Source organism: Canis lupus, chromosome 1 (genome assembly GCF_011100685.1).
Source record: "Canis lupus familiaris isolate Mischka breed German Shepherd chromosome 1, alternate assembly UU_Cfam_GSD_1.0, whole genome shotgun sequence".
NCBI classification, from domain to species: Eukaryota; Metazoa; Chordata; class Mammalia; order Carnivora; family Canidae; genus Canis; species Canis lupus.
This window is the reverse complement of record NC_049222.1, coordinates 109,004,414-109,022,430: the sequence shown is the minus strand read 5'-3', so window position 1 is coordinate 109,022,430 and position 18,017 is coordinate 109,004,414. Positions and strand designations below refer to the sequence as shown.

The 18,017-nt window shown below is 55.6% G+C and overlaps 1 protein-coding gene and 2 non-coding genes across 5 annotated transcripts; all 3 read left to right on the top strand.

The window, feature by feature from the left end:
• The first annotated feature begins 249 nt into the window (after positions 1-249).
• NOP53 (NOP53 ribosome biogenesis factor) lies at positions 250-8,939 on the top strand. 3 transcript variants are annotated; one of them, XM_038528418.1, is made up of 13 exons: positions 250-495; positions 915-979; positions 2,636-2,744; positions 3,401-3,600; positions 3,988-4,058; positions 5,103-5,198; positions 6,577-6,681; positions 6,776-6,979; positions 7,218-7,393; positions 7,563-7,629; positions 8,289-8,365; positions 8,455-8,511; positions 8,880-8,939. In XM_038528418.1, the coding sequence occupies exons 1-13, from the start codon at positions 272-274 to the stop codon at positions 8,884-8,886; spliced, it is 1,458 nt and encodes a 485-aa protein (XP_038384346.1). In that variant the 5' UTR covers positions 250-271; the 3' UTR covers positions 8,887-8,939. The 3 variants fall into 3 exon arrangements, with proteins under 3 accessions (XP_038384346.1, XP_038384348.1, XP_038384347.1); XM_038528420.1 differs by lacking the exon at positions 5,103-5,198; XM_038528419.1 differs by lacking the exon at positions 8,880-8,939 and having other exon boundaries at positions 8,455-8,515.
• On the top strand, positions 1,942-2,074 carry LOC119869913. The gene has a single exon (XR_005354896.1). It is a non-coding gene; the product is annotated as a small nucleolar RNA SNORA54 (small nucleolar RNA).
• LOC119869918 lies at positions 7,672-7,780 on the top strand. The gene has a single exon (XR_005354898.1). It is a non-coding gene; the product is annotated as a small nucleolar RNA SNORD23 (small nucleolar RNA).
• Positions 8,940-18,017: the final 9,078 nt, after the last annotated feature.

The following is an 18,017-nucleotide window of genomic DNA, read 5'->3' as shown; positions in this document are numbered from 1 at the left end:
TTAGAGATATACGTAAATTTAAGAAATATTCCTGAGCGGCCAGAAAGGCGCTCACCTAAGGGTAGAGCCCCGAACCTCCGACCCACGGTCCACAGAAATTTGCCTAAGAGGGAGGAGACATTTACACTTTGCCCCGCCCCCTGGGCGCTCCGGCTCCTTTACCAAGATGGCGGCAACCGGAAGTAGCTCTCGGGAGGGGGCGGGAGACCTGCGCGCGCAGGCCCCAAACTGGCTTCCGGGGAGCCGGCTGGGGATTGCTTCCTTTGCCAAGATGGCGCCGGAAGGTAGCGGCGGCGGCGGCGGGCGCTGCTCGAAAAGCGAGACCGACACCAGCTTCTTGGGTTTCCGGCCCACTTCGGTGGACCCGGCGCTGAGGCGGCGGCGACGAGGCCCAAGAAACAAAAAGCGAGGCTGGCGGCGGCTCGCTCAGGAGCCGCTGGGGCTGGAAGTCGATCAGTTCCTGGAGGACGTGCGGCTGCAGGAGCGCACGAGCGGGTGCGTGGGGCGGGACTTCCGGGAGCCGGGCCACGTTCTGAGGGACCGGGTGCGAGGCCGACTTCCGGGGGGCTGCGCGCGTGTGTTTCGGGCACCGCTGGACTCTCGTGGCGGTGGGGAGGAGGTTGGGCTACCGGGGACTCGGCACCCCGTGTTAAATGAGAGTTCAGGTAAATGACTAATAACTAGCGTAAGTACGCCTTGTGCACCCACGTTAGCGTAGTGCCGAGGATTAGTATTTTTAAATATGATTTAAGTGCTGAGCTCTGCGATCTGGAGGGAGGGTCTTAGCCTGGAGGGATCGCAGGGCGGGAAGAAGGTGCTTGGATCAGCACAGCATTAGAGGAAAGCGGGCTCCTGGGACGTTAAACCTCCCTCCCCGGCATCTTTGGCTGACATTCTGCATTCCCCTCTCCCAGTGGCTTGGTGTCAGAGGCCCCGGATGAGAAACTCTTCTTCGTGGACACCGGCTCCAAGAGAAAAGGTGAGGAAGAAATTTCTGTGGTGCCCGCTTGGTCCTCATCCAGCCCAGCGCAACCTCTGAGAAAGTCTCTGTTAACCGCATGGCTTGGATCGCAGGCGTCTGCTGGAGAGGGGAAGGGTCTTTACTGGTGCAGGAGGCCCTGGAATGCAAGACTAGGAGTCAGATTTCCTTTTTGAGGTCTCGGAGCTCTCGGTCTTCACCGTGGCAATGCTCAAGCCTCCATCTGGCAGGCCGGTAGGGATCTGCCTCAGAGTAGATTAGACATAGGTCAGCAGGTCTCTCGTGAACCTGAAAAAAAGCATTTAGTCAGGGACCTGCGGTAAGGGATACCGCGAGACCTGTTGTAGTAAGATGGGCTTGAGAAAGAATAAGAGGATCTGCTTTCATAAGTAGGTAAGAAGCTGGTCTTAATCTGCTTACTTTTGTCTGCCAAAAGGTAGGTCAGGAGGACCTGCTGGAACAAGCCCAGGAGAGGGGAGTTAGAGAAGGCTTGAGTCAATAATAAGCTTTCCGTAGGTGAGTAGGAAAACAGATCAAGAACAGGCAGTGGCTTTAGGGAGGGAATAGAAAGCCAGCCCCCAAGGAGCTGCTTTGATGAGTACACTGCAAGCTGCTTCACAGCAGGATGCCCTTAGGGAGCATGTGTGGGTTCCACCCAGGGGCCCATTCTAAGGAACGTGAGAGGACCTGTTTGATCGGAAAAAGAGGGACAAGGACCTGCTTTGAAGTGCAGGAGACTCTAAGTGAGCAGGTGGGAGGGATGATGAAAGAGGTCACCCTTCAGGGGAGTGAGCCCATCTGGCTTGTGAACAGCAAGCAGAGGGCCGGACATGCCCCGATGAACAGGTAGGGTAGTCGATGAACAGGTAGCGGAGTCGGACGGCCTGCTTTGGCCAGCGTGAAGTCTCTTTGGAAACGGGAGAGATGGTTTAGGTTCTGCTGTCAGTTTGCAATGAGAGATGAGGCACTGTTCGTGGCCTGCTAGCCTGGCTGTGGCTGGTGGGCTCCATTCCGGTGCTACAGCAGCTCCAGCAGCTCCAGCGGCATTGTGACTGAATGACTCGTGGCTCTCAGTTTCAGGTCCTGGGGACATGGGAGGGAAGAAAAAGAAAGATAATAGTGATTGTGAGCTTTCCTAGGTGATCACCGTGCTTTATGCTGTTGTAGTGATGGCCTCTCCAGAGAACCCCAGGAGGTAGGCGTTCAGGCTCTTTTTGGAAGCACAGAGGAGCGAAGTCTCTTCTATGATGTATCCTAGGAAACGGAAGGATGGAGGTTCTGTCCTGGCTTGTTTCGTCCTGGAGTTTGCTTTGCACAGTCAGGTGGAGAAAGGCAGAAAGCCATTGTGCTGAGAATCAGCCATTTTGGGTCAGGAGTCTAGTTCCCTGGGCCTCACTGTTACTTGGTCGCCTTCTTCTTCGTTAGCATCCGTGGTTTTCCTGTCTTGTCTGGCAGCCCTTAGAGGGCAGGGCTGTGGGCCTGAGCCTCCCTCTGTTCCCTGCATAGGGCTGCCTCTGGCCAGCCTGGGGCCTCCACATCTGCACCCTGATGCAGGTCTGATGGCTGCCATGGAGCTGAAATGCAGCAGCTGGGGAGCTAGTCTTTGGAAGCAAGGAGGCCCCAGCCCTTGATTGCTCTCTTTTCTCCCCACCCTAGAGCTGGACAAGAAGAGGACCAGAAGCCAGAAAAGGTCACTTCTTCTCAAGAAGCCCCTTCGCGTTGACCTCATCCTAGAGAACACATCCAAGGTCCCTGCCCCCAAAGAGTGAGTGCCCCACCATGCCCCAGCCCTTCTGTGTAGCTGCCGTCACTCACTTCTGGCCCTGGGGGTGTTGCTGGGGAGGGTGTGCGACAGGAGGAGGGGATGGGCTTGGAGGAGAGGGATGGGCTCAGAATGGGGCTCTGGAGAGTGCATTGGAGGAAATGAGGGGGCCAGGGTGTTGTGGGTGAGGCAGGCTAGTGTGGGGCCTTGGCCCAGCCAGGAGTCCTGGGGAGGGGGAAGAGGGATGGGCAGGAGCCATCAGGAGGCCTGTCAGGCTGGCTCAGTGGCAGCTCTGAAGGAGGGGGGTAATGAGATGGCCTTCTGAGATTGGGGTATGGGAGGAGCGGCTGTGGGGGTGAACCTGAGGTTGGTCTTGAAGTGATATATGAGGTGCCTGGGAGACCCGCAGGCAGGGTGAGGGCCGCTGAGGCTACCATGTTGTTGGCTCTTGGGTCAGTGGGGAGGACCGGACTAGAAACAGACCTGGGGCATGGGCTCTGAAGCCAGGTAGGAGGGCGAGAGGAGCCCCCGGGGAGGTTGGGAGTGCTTGGGAGAGGAGCTGCTGAGTAGTAAGGGTGCAGAGCCCAACTAGGAGGAGCCGGGCCTCTTCTCAGGCCTCTGCCTCACCTACTCCATCTGTGTGCCTCTCCTCCATCCAGCGTCCTTGCCCACCAGATCCCCAATGCCAGGAAGCTCAAACGGAAGGAACAGCTATGGGAGAAGCTGGCCAAGCAGGGCGAGCTGCCCCGGGATGTGCGCAGGGCACAGGCCCGGCTCCTCAACCCTCCCGAGACCAAAGCCAAGCCTGGGCCCCAAGACACTGTCGAGCGGCCTTTTTACGATCTCTGGGCCAAAGACAGTAAGTGCCTTTGCTGTTACTTGCGGTGGGGATAAGGCTGCCATGCACAGTTGTGCAGGTTGTGCACTGCACAAGAGCACAGTGTCAAAGGGAGGTGCTCTGCAGATGTTGGTTTGATGATCCTCAGCAGAGTTTGGCATCTTGAAGGGGCTTCCCTTTTCCTGGTGCATTTACCTGAGGGCCACCCCCACCTCTCAGCTTTGGTTCCCATGTGCTTTCTGGTTTGTCTGGCATTCAAAACTCCTTGGGGTCTGCGTAGTCCTTCCCTTGTCCTAGTCCTTCCTTTGTCCGTGCTTTGGTGCTGTCTCTATGGGGGGTGGCGGTGGGAGGGAGCCCTTCAATCCACAGTGGAAAGTTCCCAGCAGACACCCCTCACTGCCTCCACAGACCCTCTGGAGCAGCCCTTGGCTGGCCAGGACACCTTTTTCCTGGAGCAGACCAAGAAGAAAGGGGTGAAGGTGAGACTGTGGCAGCAGGGCATCCTGGGCGCTGGTCGGAGGAGGGTTGTGTGGTGGGAATTGTGCTGGAGCCTTGAAGCCTCGGTCTCAGCCTGTGGCCGAGACCACAGACGCAGGAGCCAGCCCTGGAGCGGTGCCTCCAGAGGAGAGCACAGAGTGGCGGCGGCGGCAGCAGGAGGGGCTTGGGGATGAACAAGGCTTCATTGGTGAGAGGCCTGTGCAGACAGGGTCTACCTGGGCAGGCGGGCGGCCTAGCAGTACCCAGTTGGGAGGGAAGACGGAAGGGCCTCCAGGCAGAGGACAAGAGAGCAAGGGCGGGGGTGTGGGGCAGTCTGGGGAGGAGGCCGGCCTGGTGGGAGGGAGCACAACTCAGGGTTTGGGGTTTTACTTTGGTTTCATCTAGGAGGGAGGGGGCAGCCCTGGAACCCAAGACAGCACCCTTGGGCAGTTGGGGGTGGGGGCAGGGGGCTTCCAGGGTTACCCTAAGGCTTCTGCTGGGGTGGAGGCCAGATGGACAACCATCCCCTCCGCACCCTCCGCCGCGGGCTTGTTGGGGGTCCTGAGTCCTGATTGGACTCAGATTCAGTCCCCGTGGACCTGGGTCTCTGTGTTTGTCACAAGCTGGACCTAGGGCCACACTCCCTGCTTTGAGTGATGGACAGCACCTCACAGCCTCTGCCAATCTGCTGCAGTGTGTCACACCAGGATGATGCACTGGTGACTAAGATCAAGGTGCCCAGTGCCCCGTGTTTTTGCAAGCTTTGCCCACCATGAGGTTACAGGGCCTTCTCAGGAAAGGCAGGCAGAGTCCCTCCCTGCAGGGAGCTCTCTTGTCCTGGGGATGTGGCTCCCGTGGGTAACATGGCAGGTGGGTGGCAGGTGTCCACTGTTCCAGATGCCAGACCCTCAGACACCTCCCAGTGTGAAGGCTGTGGGCCCTGCTGAGGCCCCTGCCATCTTCTGAGCCTGGAATCCCAGCTCCAGACCTTGTGAGGTCTTGAGTCGTGGGGCTGCCAGGCTTCATCCTACCTTGTCCTCCCCCAGCGGCCACCACATCTGCACATCAAGCCCTCCCAGGTCCCTGCCGTGGAGGTGACGCCTGCCGGAGCCTCCTATAACCCATCCTTTGAGGACCACCAGGTACTTGGCCTCTTACCAGGCACCTCCTCTGCGTCCACCCCTGCTGGGGTGGCAGCAGTGACTGAGACAGCCCCCTGCCTGCCCTCCTGGGGCTCCTGGTCCAGAGGGCTGGGAGGAGGGAACCCAGAGGAGCCGCCAAACCTGGCCTTGGGGGTCAGGGAGGGCTTCCTACAGGAAGGGGACATCAGAGCTGAGACCAAAAGAAGAGTTTGCCGTGGGGAGAGGGGAACGGGCGTTTCAGGCATGTGCAAGGAACAGCGTGTACAAAGGCCTGGAGGTGTATGAGACCATGCTGCCTTTCGTGGAAGTCCATGGGACTTGGGTGCAGAAGGCCTCAATGAACTGTTAGCAGAGTGGCCAGCTGAGGTGTGCCTGAGGCCTAGGCTAGGTCAGCATGGGCCACCTGGCTGTGAGAGTCGCTGTTTATATCAGTGATGATGTCTGTTAAGCACAGAGGTTGGGAACAGAGGGGACACCCCCCTTGCCCTCGGGGAGCACAGGATCTCAGAGAGATCAGATCATTGAGGAGACACAGGACACGTGGGCGAGTGCTGTTCAGCCTCGTTCATGATAGGAGAGTCTCTTACCCAGGAGTTTCCACTCCTGATAAATGATGTCAGCGGGATCCCTGGGTGGCGCAGCGGTTTAGCGCCTGCCTTTGGCCCAGGGCGCGATCCTGGAGACCCGGGATTGAATCCCACATCGGGCTCCCGGTGCATGGAGCCTGCTTCTCCCTCTGCCTATGTCTCTGCCTCTCTGTCTCTCTCTCTGTGACTATCATAAATAAATAAAAATTAAAAAAAAAAAAATGATGTCAGCACCCGTGATGCCGAACATGAGTAGGGTGAGGTTGGCAACAAGCAGAGGAGGCCACAGACTGCAGTGCGTTCCCCTGTGGACTGACACGGGTGCTGGGGGAGAATGTGGGAAGATCAGTCTGTGTCTTTTGTTCTTCACGTAGCGTATCACAGAGAGAGTTCCCACATCTTAGGATTTGCCCACTCACACGCACAACTTAATGGCTTTTAGCGTATTTGCAGGCTTGTGTGGCCCTCGCCCGTGGGTTAGGATGTTTTCATCACCCCAGAAAGAAAGTGCATCCACTGGTCGTCACCCCCTGTGCCCGTTCTGGGTTTCACATAAATGAAACTGTACTCTGCAGAGATGAGGGACCGGGCCATCCTTCAAGAGAACTGGCAGGGCAGGCAGGAGGTTCAGGAATAGAAAGCACCTCCTGGCTGCATGGAGACACTGGGGAGACTGGGGATGAGGAGGGGGCCTGGGGCACTGCGGGTGGGACCAGCTCCGTCTGTAAGTCCCAGGAGAGGCCCTGGGGTGGGGGGCCTGGGTCATCACCCCCAACCCTTTCCCCTCCCAGACCCTGCTACTGGCGGCCCACGAGGTGGAACTGCAGCGGCAGAAGGAGGCCGAGAAGCTGGAGCGGCAGCTGGCCCTGCCCGCCTCAGAGCAGCCTGCCACCCAGGTGAGCCCACACCTGCCTCTCCCCCACTGGCTGCCACTCCTGCCTGGCCCCGCCTGGCCCCTGACACACTGTCTCCTCCCCCCTCCCCCACCAGGAGTCTGCGTTCCAAGAGATGTGCCAGGGGCTGCTGGAGGAGTCAGACGGGGAGGAAGAGCCAGGCGAGGGCCCGGACACAGTGCCGGAGGCTGGAGGAAAGCAGACTGAAGGAGCAGAGACATCGCCCACACCTGTGCGCCTGGCCGCCATGGAGAAGAAGACAGAGCAGCAGAGGCGGCGGGAGAAGGCCGCCCAGAAGATGGTGAGCACTGGGTTTCCAGCCCGCTTTTCCTGCTTCTCCAACAGCACCTGGCCTCAGGATGCAGCAGGGAATGTTCTAGATCAAGTCTCTGCTGCCCTGGTGCTTATATTGGGGTGGGATTTACAGACCACCAATGTACAAAAAAGGTGGTTTCTGAAGACAATGGTTGTGAAACGGTCAGGGGAGGTGGCCCGGGTCGTGCTCTGTCGGGCCCTAACTCCACCCATCCCTGCTGCAGCGGGTACAGCAGGCCCAGGAGCGGGCTGCCCGGCTCCGGCACCAGGAGCTCTTCCGGCTACGCGGGATCAAGGCCCAGGTGGCACGGCGGCTGGCGGAGCTGGCACGGCGGCGGGAGCAGCGGCGAGTGCGGCGGCTGGCGGAGGCAGACAGACCCCGCAGGCTGGGGCGGCTCAAGTGAGGCCCAGCGGGGGGTGAGGGGCAGGGGGTAGTGGTCCTGGTTCCCTGCCTGGCCTCCTCCTGGAAGACCATCTCTTCTCTGGAAGGCCTGCTGCCCAGGTGGGGCCTCTGGACTCCGCCCTGAGCAAGGCTGACCCTCTGAACACCGCACGCCCTTGTTCTCTAGGTATCAGGCCCCTGACATGGACGTGCAGCTCAGCTCGGAGCTGGCTGACTCGCTCAGGACTCTGAAGGTACTTGACCATCTGGGATGACACACTGTAGGGGAGACCCTGTGCCCAGTGATGATACCCATCCTTGCTCCCCGTGCCCCCCGGGCTGTGGGCGACATCATGGCTGCCCCCAGGTTGTGCCAGTTGGGCTGATGCCTGGGGGCTGAGGGCACGGGGTCCTCGGGGCGAGGGGCTTGCTGGGGTGGTTGTTTTAGCCCATGGCCCTGGGAATGTCTTGCCTCCCAGCCAGGCCCCGAAGCAGCCACTGGTGTCCTGGCCCCAGTCCCCCCACTTCGGTGCCAGAGAGGCCTCCCTGAAGCTCATGATGGGTCTTGTCCATCCCCGGCCCAGAACCTGCTATGGCTCCAGTGGCCTCCGGCTTCTCACCGACGCCAAGGGCCCTCTGGCTTGGCCGGCCTCGGGGCTGCAGCCAACTCTGCTTCATGAGCGGGCCAGCCCTGCACCCTATTCCTCTGGTACCTGGGCTGTGCCCCTGCTGCTCCCCCTGTGTGGCACAGTCTACTTTGTCAGCCGCCTCGGTTTTGTTGACTCTGCAAACCTAGCTCAGGCGGCCAGTGGGTCCATACACGGCGCCCCAGTAGCACAGGGCCAGGCTGAGCCCCGCAGAGAGGTCAGACCCTCCCACCCACTGCTGCTGAGCCTCCCTCTCTGTCCCGCAGCCCGAAGGCAACATTCTCCGTGACCGTTTCAAGAGCTTCCAGAAGAGGAACATGATTGAGCCTCGGGAGAGAGCCAAGTGAGGACCTTGGGGCTGCTGTGGGGAGTGAGGGCATTGGGAAACTTCTGCTCCTGGGCTCGCTGGGCTCAACCCCTTTCCTCCTACAGGTTCAAGCGCAAGTACAAAGTGAAGCTGGTGGAAAAGCGGGCGTTCCGCGAGATCCAGTGAGTTGCACTCCCTCCCCTGCCAGGCCGACTGGTCTCTTGGCTGACTGGTCTCTTGGCTGCAGCAGCAGAAACATTGGAAACACTGCTGAGCTGCTTAAAAAGAATGAGCTCTTGTCCTTTATGGTGGTGTCCCCTGGGTCCCAGGGCCCATCCCGAACCCGGGAACTGACCAGTGGCTGAGTGATCCTCCCCTGGCCCGAGGGGCAGCCCACCATGTGCACTGGAACTCAGAGTCAGGGCCGGGCGGAAGGGGTCCCCAAAGGGAAATAGAAGGACCCAGACCAGAGTTGGGGATGTCAGGTGGGTGAGGCCAAGGGGCCCTTCCTCCCCTCATACACCCTCAATCCCGTCTCCTCTGTCCACAGGTTATAGCCATCACTGAATGCTGGAGCTCCCACCCTACAATAAAACACCACTGATCGACATGTTGGGCGTCGTGTGTGACTTGTCTCCCTCCTGGGGGCGGCTTCCCTCCCTGGGTATCTCTCCCTAGTACATCGAGCTCCTTAGGGAAGGCAGGTGAAGTGACAAGGCTTGCAGGCTGGTGAGGGAGTGGAGCGTGGAGCTCACAACTGGGGGTCTGACAGGAAACAGCCCCCAGCTCTCTGCCGGGGTGGCTGAGGTGCAGGTCTTGAGTACAGGCCTGTCACATTGGTAGTGCTGACTTTGGTGAGCGCCTGCTGTGCTTTGAAGCAGGTGGATTCACGTCCAACAACCCAATTATAGGGAGGGCAGTCCTCTCTATTCTAAAGGTTAGGGACCTGAAGCACATCAGAAGGAACTACTCTCTTCTCCCCATAACTATTGAAAGAGGACTTTTTTGACCTTTTTTTTTTTTTTTTTTTTAAAGATTTTATTTATTTATTCATGATAGTCACAGAGAGAGAGAGAGGCAGAGACACAGGCAGAGGGAGAAGCAGGCTCCATGCACCGGGAGCCCGATGTGGGATTCGATCCCGGGTCTCCAGGATCGCGCCCTGGGCCAAAGGCAGGCGCCAAACCGCTGCGCCACCCAGGGATCCCTGACCTTTTTTTCTAATAAAGGACTATATTCTCACCGTACATTGTTGATACGGCACATAAAGATACCTAAACACCAGAAGTCTTGCCCTGAACCTTTGTTTCCATTCAAACCCACTCTCTTCTCTGCAAAGTAGCTGTCACTGATGTTCAGCGTGAACGATTCCAGTGTGTTCCATATGTGATTCTATTCAATCATGCACAGGTTGTGTGAAAGGAAAATAGAGTTGCTTTAATTTTTCTGTGTCTTGGATGCAATTGTACTATATGTAGTTCTACAGTTTGAGTGCGTCTTAGAGAGCTTTCTATGTACAGGGCACTGTATCGTATTTTTTTTTACAGCTGCGTAGAATTTCAGTGTTTGTGCTGTAACGTCACTTGACCAGACTCCTATTGCTCCATCTCTTGAAGCTGGAAAGAATATTGTTCATGGGCTGTTTCACATGTGTCTGTAGGACAAGAACCTGGAAGTGAGTCTCTGGACTATAAGAGAAAATATACATAAAAGGTCATGTGATAGCCAAATCGTCCTCCAGGAGGATGTGATGATTTTTACCTTCCAGCAACATAGGATCCCACTTGTTTGCTCATTGCTTTCCTATTGTATGATCTTACAGTTTTCATTTTACTCCACTGATTACTAATGAGGTTGAGTATATGTGTTCAGATAATCACTGGCACTTCTTTGCTGGTTCAAACCTTCTGACCATTTTCCTCCTAGACTGTTATTTTCTTATATACTTATAGCAGCTCTTTATTTGTTACGGATCTTGAAGTCTGTCCTGCACGTTAACAAACATTTCTCCTAGACTGTGACCTTTTTACTGGGTGTAAGGTATTATTTGTTAGAAGAAGGCAGTGTTCGTAGTGTTCTGTTAGTCTTTTTTATTGTACCCTTTGGAAAGGTTTCTCCGGACATGGTGTTTATAAAAATAGAGCAAGCAGTTTATAAAAAAAAGTGGATGAAAGGAGAGATTAATGTCAGGACCCCCCTCCCCACTTCCTCCCACATCCTGGAAAACATTGGGACTTTAAGGGGCTTTAAGGAACTGTTCTGCTGTTGCCGCCCTACCCTCCACCATAAAAGTAAAAAAGGAATGCTGTAGAGAGGAGAAAATAGCTCTTTGTGTGGATGTGTGAGGAGGGCCCAGGGGAGGGTCAGTTGAGGTGAAAACGAGAGCCACTCTGCAAAAAGAGCCTTAAGCCTCAGCATCTGACCCAGAAATCCATTCTGGGGGGAGTAAGTCTGAAGGAACCTGCCAGAGGGGAGGACACTCTTAATGCCGGGAGCTGGCCATCAGCACATGGATCAAATACGTGGGCACCTGGGGTGGCTGGTTACAGCTATTGAAGCAGGTGCCCCTCCGGAGGCTCGCGGGGGTTCATCGCCTGGGGAAATGTTCCCATACGTGCTGAACATGGGTCTGTGGCAAAGGCACATCTGGGCGGTTCTCTGCACTGTAAATTACCTTTCACATCTGAATTTTGCATCAAAAGAGGAAAAAAGTGCTGAACTCGGATTTGCAAGTGGAGGGGCTGGGCTGGTGTCTAACTTCCTGTGAGATGCATAGAACAATAGGGCGGGTTAAGTGGACAGAGGCCCGGGTCTCCTAAAACCACTGCAGTGACATGTGAGGGTGAGAATCTAGGCGGCAGGGCACATAGAAAACTCTCAGCTTTCCTGTTTGAAAATGCATGATTTTGAGGGAAGGGGGACAGAGGTCCGGTGTCAAGGCCACTTACGCTGGTTCTATGGCCCTGCACTTCCTTTTGAATCTGCAACATTATTTTCCCTGAAGCGAGTCCCCCAGATTGCAAAATCTGGATCTGCCTCTGGCTCTACTACACACACAATGGGAGAGCCACCATCTGTTGGTCAGGATGCCACACCTGGGCACCTGGCTGTTGGGGAGGACACATCATTTCACTGCTGTGTAGACTCGTTGAGAGCTTGGATGTGGGAGCCAGCCATCCTGGTTTCAAAGCCAAGACTCAACATACTAGCTGTGTGACCTTGTGAGGGTTACTCAGCCTCTCTGTGCCTCAGAGTCCCCATCTGCAAAATGGATATGGCAATACCTCGTTGTGCCTCAGGACAAGGATTGAGTGAATCTGCCGGTGAAAGTTCCTAGCATGGAGTAAGCACTGCGTGAGTGTTTGCTATTATAACAATGTTAGGAAGAAAACAACAAAAAAAAGTTTTTAAAAAGTGGAAACTTGCAGTCTGTGCCAAGGACTCCTCACAAACACTCTTACCTTTTGACCCACTAATTGCCCTCTTGGGAACGCGCCCTGAGGAAAGGGCCGGAAGTTTGGGGAGAGGCATAATGCAGAGGCCGGTCCCCCAGAGCGCCGTGCAGAATGGAAGGAAACCGGTCATGGCCCCGAGCAGGCCCGGCCACTCACCGAGGGGACAGACGCGCGGTAATAACCGGGATGTGTTTATGCTCAGATGCTTTGTGGAAAGAAGCAAACAGGATCCGCCGCCGTCCAAGTGCTCATCAACCAGCGGTGCCCCGAGTCTTGGGTGCGTGTGGGGGATTTCAAGGGATTCTTACTATTTCCAGCTTCTCTGAACCTTCTAGAACAGGGAAAACCTTTTCAAAAATGGGAATTCAGGGTGCCTGGGTGGCTCAGTGGTTGAGTGCCTTCAGGTCCGGGTGTGATCCCGGCGTCCTGGGATCGAGTTCCGCATCGGGGTCCCCGCGGGGAGCCTGCTTCTCCCCCTGTGTCTCTGCCTCTCTCTCAGTCTCATGAATGAATAATAAAATCTTTAAAAAGTGGACAGAGATTCCTCGGTGCATCGAAGTCGTCCACTGTCGCGCTATTTGGAAAATTAAAAACAACCAGTCCACATAGCCAACAGGAGGCCCCAGGTTTTCACGGGCGGGATGTCTACACTTGGGGCGGTTCACCGCCGTTTGTAGAGTCAGTCTTCGGCGGAGCGCTCAGTGATCCTGGGAAACCCTCAGGCCGCTCCCAGGGAGCTGTTACACGGCCAAGGGCACCGCAGGACCTTGACCAGTTTGTAAATGTCTGGAAGCGCATGCGCAGAGGAAGGTGTGCGGAGCTGTGCCCCCTGTGCCCCCGAAGGTGAATCCAGCGGATTCCTGTCGTCCTCCTCCCGTCGTGTGTCTCCACCGCCTCCATCTCCTTGCGTGTTCCTTACACTGGGCGGGTTCCAGCAGGTGGGCTCCCTCCAGAGCCCTGGGTGGCACAAGGGACCCCAGGTCAGGGCCAGGGCTGGGCGTTCTTGCACCCCGCGGTCCTGGCAGCGACCTCGGGGGTTCCAAGCTGCGGTCCTGGGGTCACTTCCCAAGGCCGCCGCTCCGCCTCCCCGGGTGTTGTCAGCAACCCCCCCCCCATCCCCCTACAAAACCCCTTCCTGTTTCAAACCTGGCGTGGCTTCTATCCGGGCTCTGACCCCTGCCCCACGGTCATGCACTGCTCCCGGACTTGGGAAATCGTTTTTAAAATACCAAGAGCTTCCTAAGGTCTGTGTGAGAGTAAACGCTGAGAAGTTGACATTTTTGTTGTGTTCATCTGCCAGCAAAGGAGATGGTGGCCCAGAGAGCTCAAGCCGGTTACCTGAGGCCACACAGACTTGCTGAGAGTGGGTCCAGCCAGGATTTTCTCCATTCCCTTGGAGAGCCCAGGCTTCCGTGAATGAGGCAGGAACACAGACGGACAGACAGACAGCTAAGGCTGCCTCTACCCGTCGGTGCCCTCTTCCTTTTCTAATATGTTCCTGGGGGCTGGGCTGGGGGGTGCTGTGCAGGGGATGCTGACTAATGATGGAAAGTCCTGTGATCCAAACTTGGAAGGAGACTCACAGGAGTCCCCCAGGCCAGAACCTGGCATCATCATGGATTCCTCTCTTTCCTTTAATGGCAATAATGCCATTTTAAAAAATTAATACTTGTTTCATCTGTACAAAGCTCTTTCTTTTTTTAATTTATTTATTCATGAGAGACACACAGAGAGAGGCAGAGACATAGGCAGAGGGAGAAGCAGGCTCCCTGCAGGGAACCTGATGTGGGACTCGATCCCAGAAACCTGGGATCATGACCTGAGCTCAACCACTGAGCCACCCAGGTGCCCCTATACAAAGCTATTTCTGTCCCAAGTCCTTGTGTCTGGATATTGTGACCCCCCCACACACACACCCTTTTTTTTTTTTTACTGCTGAGGAATCTGAAGCATAGAAAAAGGAAATGACTTGCCCAGATTTGAGATTCCAACCCAAGTCCTGTCCACTGTCCCTTTGAAACAACCATTCCATTTGTCCCCAGCCCCATTCAGCCACCTAGGTACTACGCCAAAATACTGAGTCCTCTCCTGGTAGCTGACATTTGAGCAGAGACTGAAATAAAACAGGATGGGGGGCAGCCATGTGGATATCACAAGGAAAACGTACCAAGTGGCCAGAACAGCTAGTGCAAAGGCCCTGGGGTTGGGAACTTCAGGAAGGGCAAGGGAGACCTGGCTGCCTGGAACCAAGTGGATTGAGGAGGGAGTATGGAAGGTGGAGCCCATGATGCACCCTGGGCCCAGATAGTGCAGGGCCATCGGGGCCACGTGAGGAAAGAGTCCCTCTGACCATGGGTGAGGAACAGATTGTAGGGGGCCAGAGATGAAGTGGGGAACCCAATGACTAAGCAACTGCAGTAGTCCAGGCAGGAGATATTGCTGCTGCTGGGCCAGTGTGGAATCGATGGAGGTGGAAGTCGCCAGAAGCTTGATAGCTTTTGAAGGTGGAATGCGACTGTGTAAGAGGCTGCGTGTTGGGGTGAGGCCAGGGGGAGACCTTTTGGGTGGATGGAGGTGCCCTGTGCTGAGATGGGAGGCGGATGGTTTGAGGAAGACGGATTCCAGAAAGTAAAGCCCTAACACCTCCCTGGCTGGTGGGGGGATGGAGAGGGAGACAGAGACTACAGGAGAGGGGAGATAAAAGACCAGTGGAGGAGTCGGGGGGGACACCTGGATGGAGACTGGGCTTGGGGTGGGGGGGCGGGCAGAGAAAATCCGACTTTGGCCCCGTGAAGCCTGAGCTTCCCATCAGGCTTGTAAACAGCGCAGGGGCCGAAAGGGCTGGACCCGGGTTGGAGCGCGGGGGGGCGGTCAGCTTGTGGCTGCGGGTGGCATTAGAGGCAGTGGCCGTGGGTTCTAGGAGCTGAGTGTAGACGAAAGGAGGGGAGAAGGGAAAGAGCAGAGGAAGGGGGGTGCGAGCAGAGGGGACTCAGCCCAAGCCGCCAGGGCTTCGGATCCCCTCCCCCACCCCCCGCAAGGCTGGAAGTACCCCCAGGAGGGAGGAGGGCTGGCCAGGCATCCCGGGCGGATTGCTGAGAACTGCCCCGGCGATCCAGGGCAGGGTGGGGGTCAGGGGACACCCCTGGTCTCGTGGCGACACCGTGCTCCTGCGTGAACGGTGACATCCTCCTGTCTCTGAGCGACTGGGACGGGACCAGCGCCCCCCAAGTTCAAGGGGAAGCGAGTGGAGCTGCGGCCGGAGGGAGAGAGCGGCCGCCAGGGGGCGCGCAGAGCCCGCGCCCGGGACCAGCCGTCGGAGGAGGTTCCCGTGCACCCCTAACACCCCCGTCACCCCCACTCAGGAACCCCGCCAGGGGCCACACTGCAGCAAGCAGGGTAAAAGCTGCACCCGGGGAGGAGGAAGCTGCTGCCTTCTGAATGGACGTGAGCATATTCGAGAAGTCTCTGTAGGTCCACCGGGAGGGGCTTCTGCAGGTCAGCAGGTACGGCTGGGGCTGGAAGGTCCAGGTCAGTGGGTGAGACTCAGTTCATACGTCGGCACTGGCTACAAGCCCCCACCTGGGCCTGGACCCTTGCCCTGGTGGAAAGGGGGGTGGAGATGAGCAGGGGTCCCAGACCTGGAGGGGGCGGCAGGAGGGGTTAAAGGGTGAACGCCAGCGGGAGGAGAGGACGGACTGGGCTCCCTGCCCCTGAGAGGTGTGTGTAGGCCACGCTGGGTTAGGTAAGGCCAGAAGGCTCCAAGACAGTTGCTCTGCGGGTCCTTGTCACTTTGCTGTGGGCAAGCAGTGTCAAGCCTCACGCCTGACTATCCACCCGCTTCCCCCGTCCTGTGCCTTCCCCCATTGCCAGGCTGAGACCTGACCCAGAGCCCCTAGGAGTGGGCGTGGGGGTGTCAGGTCTCTCCCTTCATCCATGATGGGTCTATCTATCCACCCATTAATCCAACCACCCCATCCACTTATGCAACCATTGGCGCGTCATCCGTGCATGCACTTATCCATGCGTCCAGATATAAGGAGTGCATACTGTCTGATTCCAGTTACCTTTTTAAAAAGATTTTATTTATTTATTCATGAGAGACACAGAGAGAGGCAGAGACACAGGCAGAGGGAGAAGCAGGCTCCCTGCAGGGATCCTGATGTGATACTTGATCCCAGGACCCTGGGACCACGATCTGAGCCAAAGGCAGAAGCTCAACCACGGAACCACCCAGGTGTCCCCGATTCCATTTACGTGAAGCTCCGGAACAGGCCAGACCGATGTGCGGTGACATGGATCAGGGTGGTGGTGACGCTTGTGGAGCAGCTTACAGGGAACACACATAATGGAACTTCTTGGAAAATAGAAATGATCTTTATCTTGATCCGGGAGCTTATTCAATAGTGTTACGGGTATGAAAAATTCAGCAAGGGGCACCTGGGCGGGTCACTTGGTTAAGTGTCTGACTTTGGCTCAGGTCATGATCCCAGAGTCCTGGGATCGAGCCCCGAGACAGGCTCTCTGCTCAGTGGGGAATCTGTTTCTTTCTCTCCCTTCCTTTCTCTCTCTCAAATAAATAAAAATCTTTAAAAATATATATAAAAAGAAAGAAAAATTCACCAAGCTATATACACTTAGATTTGCACACTTGGGGTGCCCGGCTGGCTTAGTTGGTAGAGTCTGACTCTTGATCTTGGGGTTGTGAGTTCAAGCCCCATGTTGGGTATAGAGTTTACTTTATTAAAAAAAAAAAAAGTGAAAAAAAAAAGATTTGCATACTTTACTGTGTGAAAAAAAGTAAATTTAGAAAAGATGCATTTCACTATGTTAAAAAAGGATTATCAGGGAAGGCCTCACTAAGGAGGTGACGTTTGAGTAAATCTCAACGTCACTGGCACTACTGGCTGCTCGTAGGCCCCCCAGGGACAGATACACACATAGTCCTTGGTGCGGCCCATACCTAAATACTTGCCCTAACTCCTTCGAGTACCATACTCACCAGAATAGGTCACACCAGATTCCTGGCTCCTAGAGCCTGCACCCATGTTATGTTGGTGGCCCCGCAGGCAGAGGCCTGACAGGACCTCCAAGAGGCTCTGGACAAACCCGTCCCCAGTGGAAAAATAGCCTATAAGCCCTATTTTATTTATTTATATTTATTTTTAAGATTTTATTTATTTATTTGAGAGAGAGCAGAGAGCACAAGTGGGAAGGGCTGGGGGAGAGGGAGAGAAACAGAATCCCCTTTGGAATAGGGAGCCCAAAGCGGGTCTCCATCCCGGGACCCTGAGATCATAACCTGAGCCGAAGGCAAATGCTTAACCTACTGAGCCACCCAGGTGCCCCTAAACCCTACTTCAAAACCTTTAAACTCTGAAATATGCCTTTCCCCTTTAAGGATGAGATCTGCTTCTTATCAGCCAAAGTCTGCAAGGAAGTGAACAACCCTCACCCCCACCCCATGCACACACACACACCCCACAATTTGCCTGAATTCTGAGTGCCTGGTACTTGCCTTGAAAGAGATAAGAATTATCGCAGAGAGAGGAAGATAAGGACCCTCCTGGTGCTAACAAATGCCTTAGTTCGCTTTCCTGTCTTGCTTGTAGTTTTTATACAATGAGATTGTTTTGAATGTCTGTGACATAAATGATATAAATGATGAGTTTTGGGAAAATTGGCGATGTTCACAATTGTAGCTGTTGACAGTAGCAACCCAACAATAAGCTTACTAAAAAGGCTTTTTGAAAAAAAGATTTATTTATTTGAGAGAGCGAGAGAGCACGAATGCTCGGAGGGACAGAGGGAGAGAATCTCAAGCCGACTCCATGCTGAACACAAAGCCCGATGGGGGGCTTGATCCCAGGATTCTGAGATCCTGACCTGAGCTGGAACCAAGAGCTGGATGCTTAACCGAATGCGCCATCCAGGCGCCCCTAAAAAGACTTTTTTTTTAAAAAAAAAAAAGATTTTATTTATTCATGAGAGAGAGAGAGAAAGAGAGAGAGAGGAAGAGACACAGGCAGAGGGAGAAGCAGGCCCCATGCAAGGAGCCTGATGCGGGACTCAATCCTGGGACTCCAGGATCACGCCCTGGGCCAAAGGCAGGGGCTAAACCGCTGAGCCACCCAGGGACCCCATAAAAAGGCTTTCTTAAAGATGCATTTATCTGGCAAGTATTTACTGAGTGCCCGCTGTACACCATTCACCGCTTTACATGGTGGGCACAGACC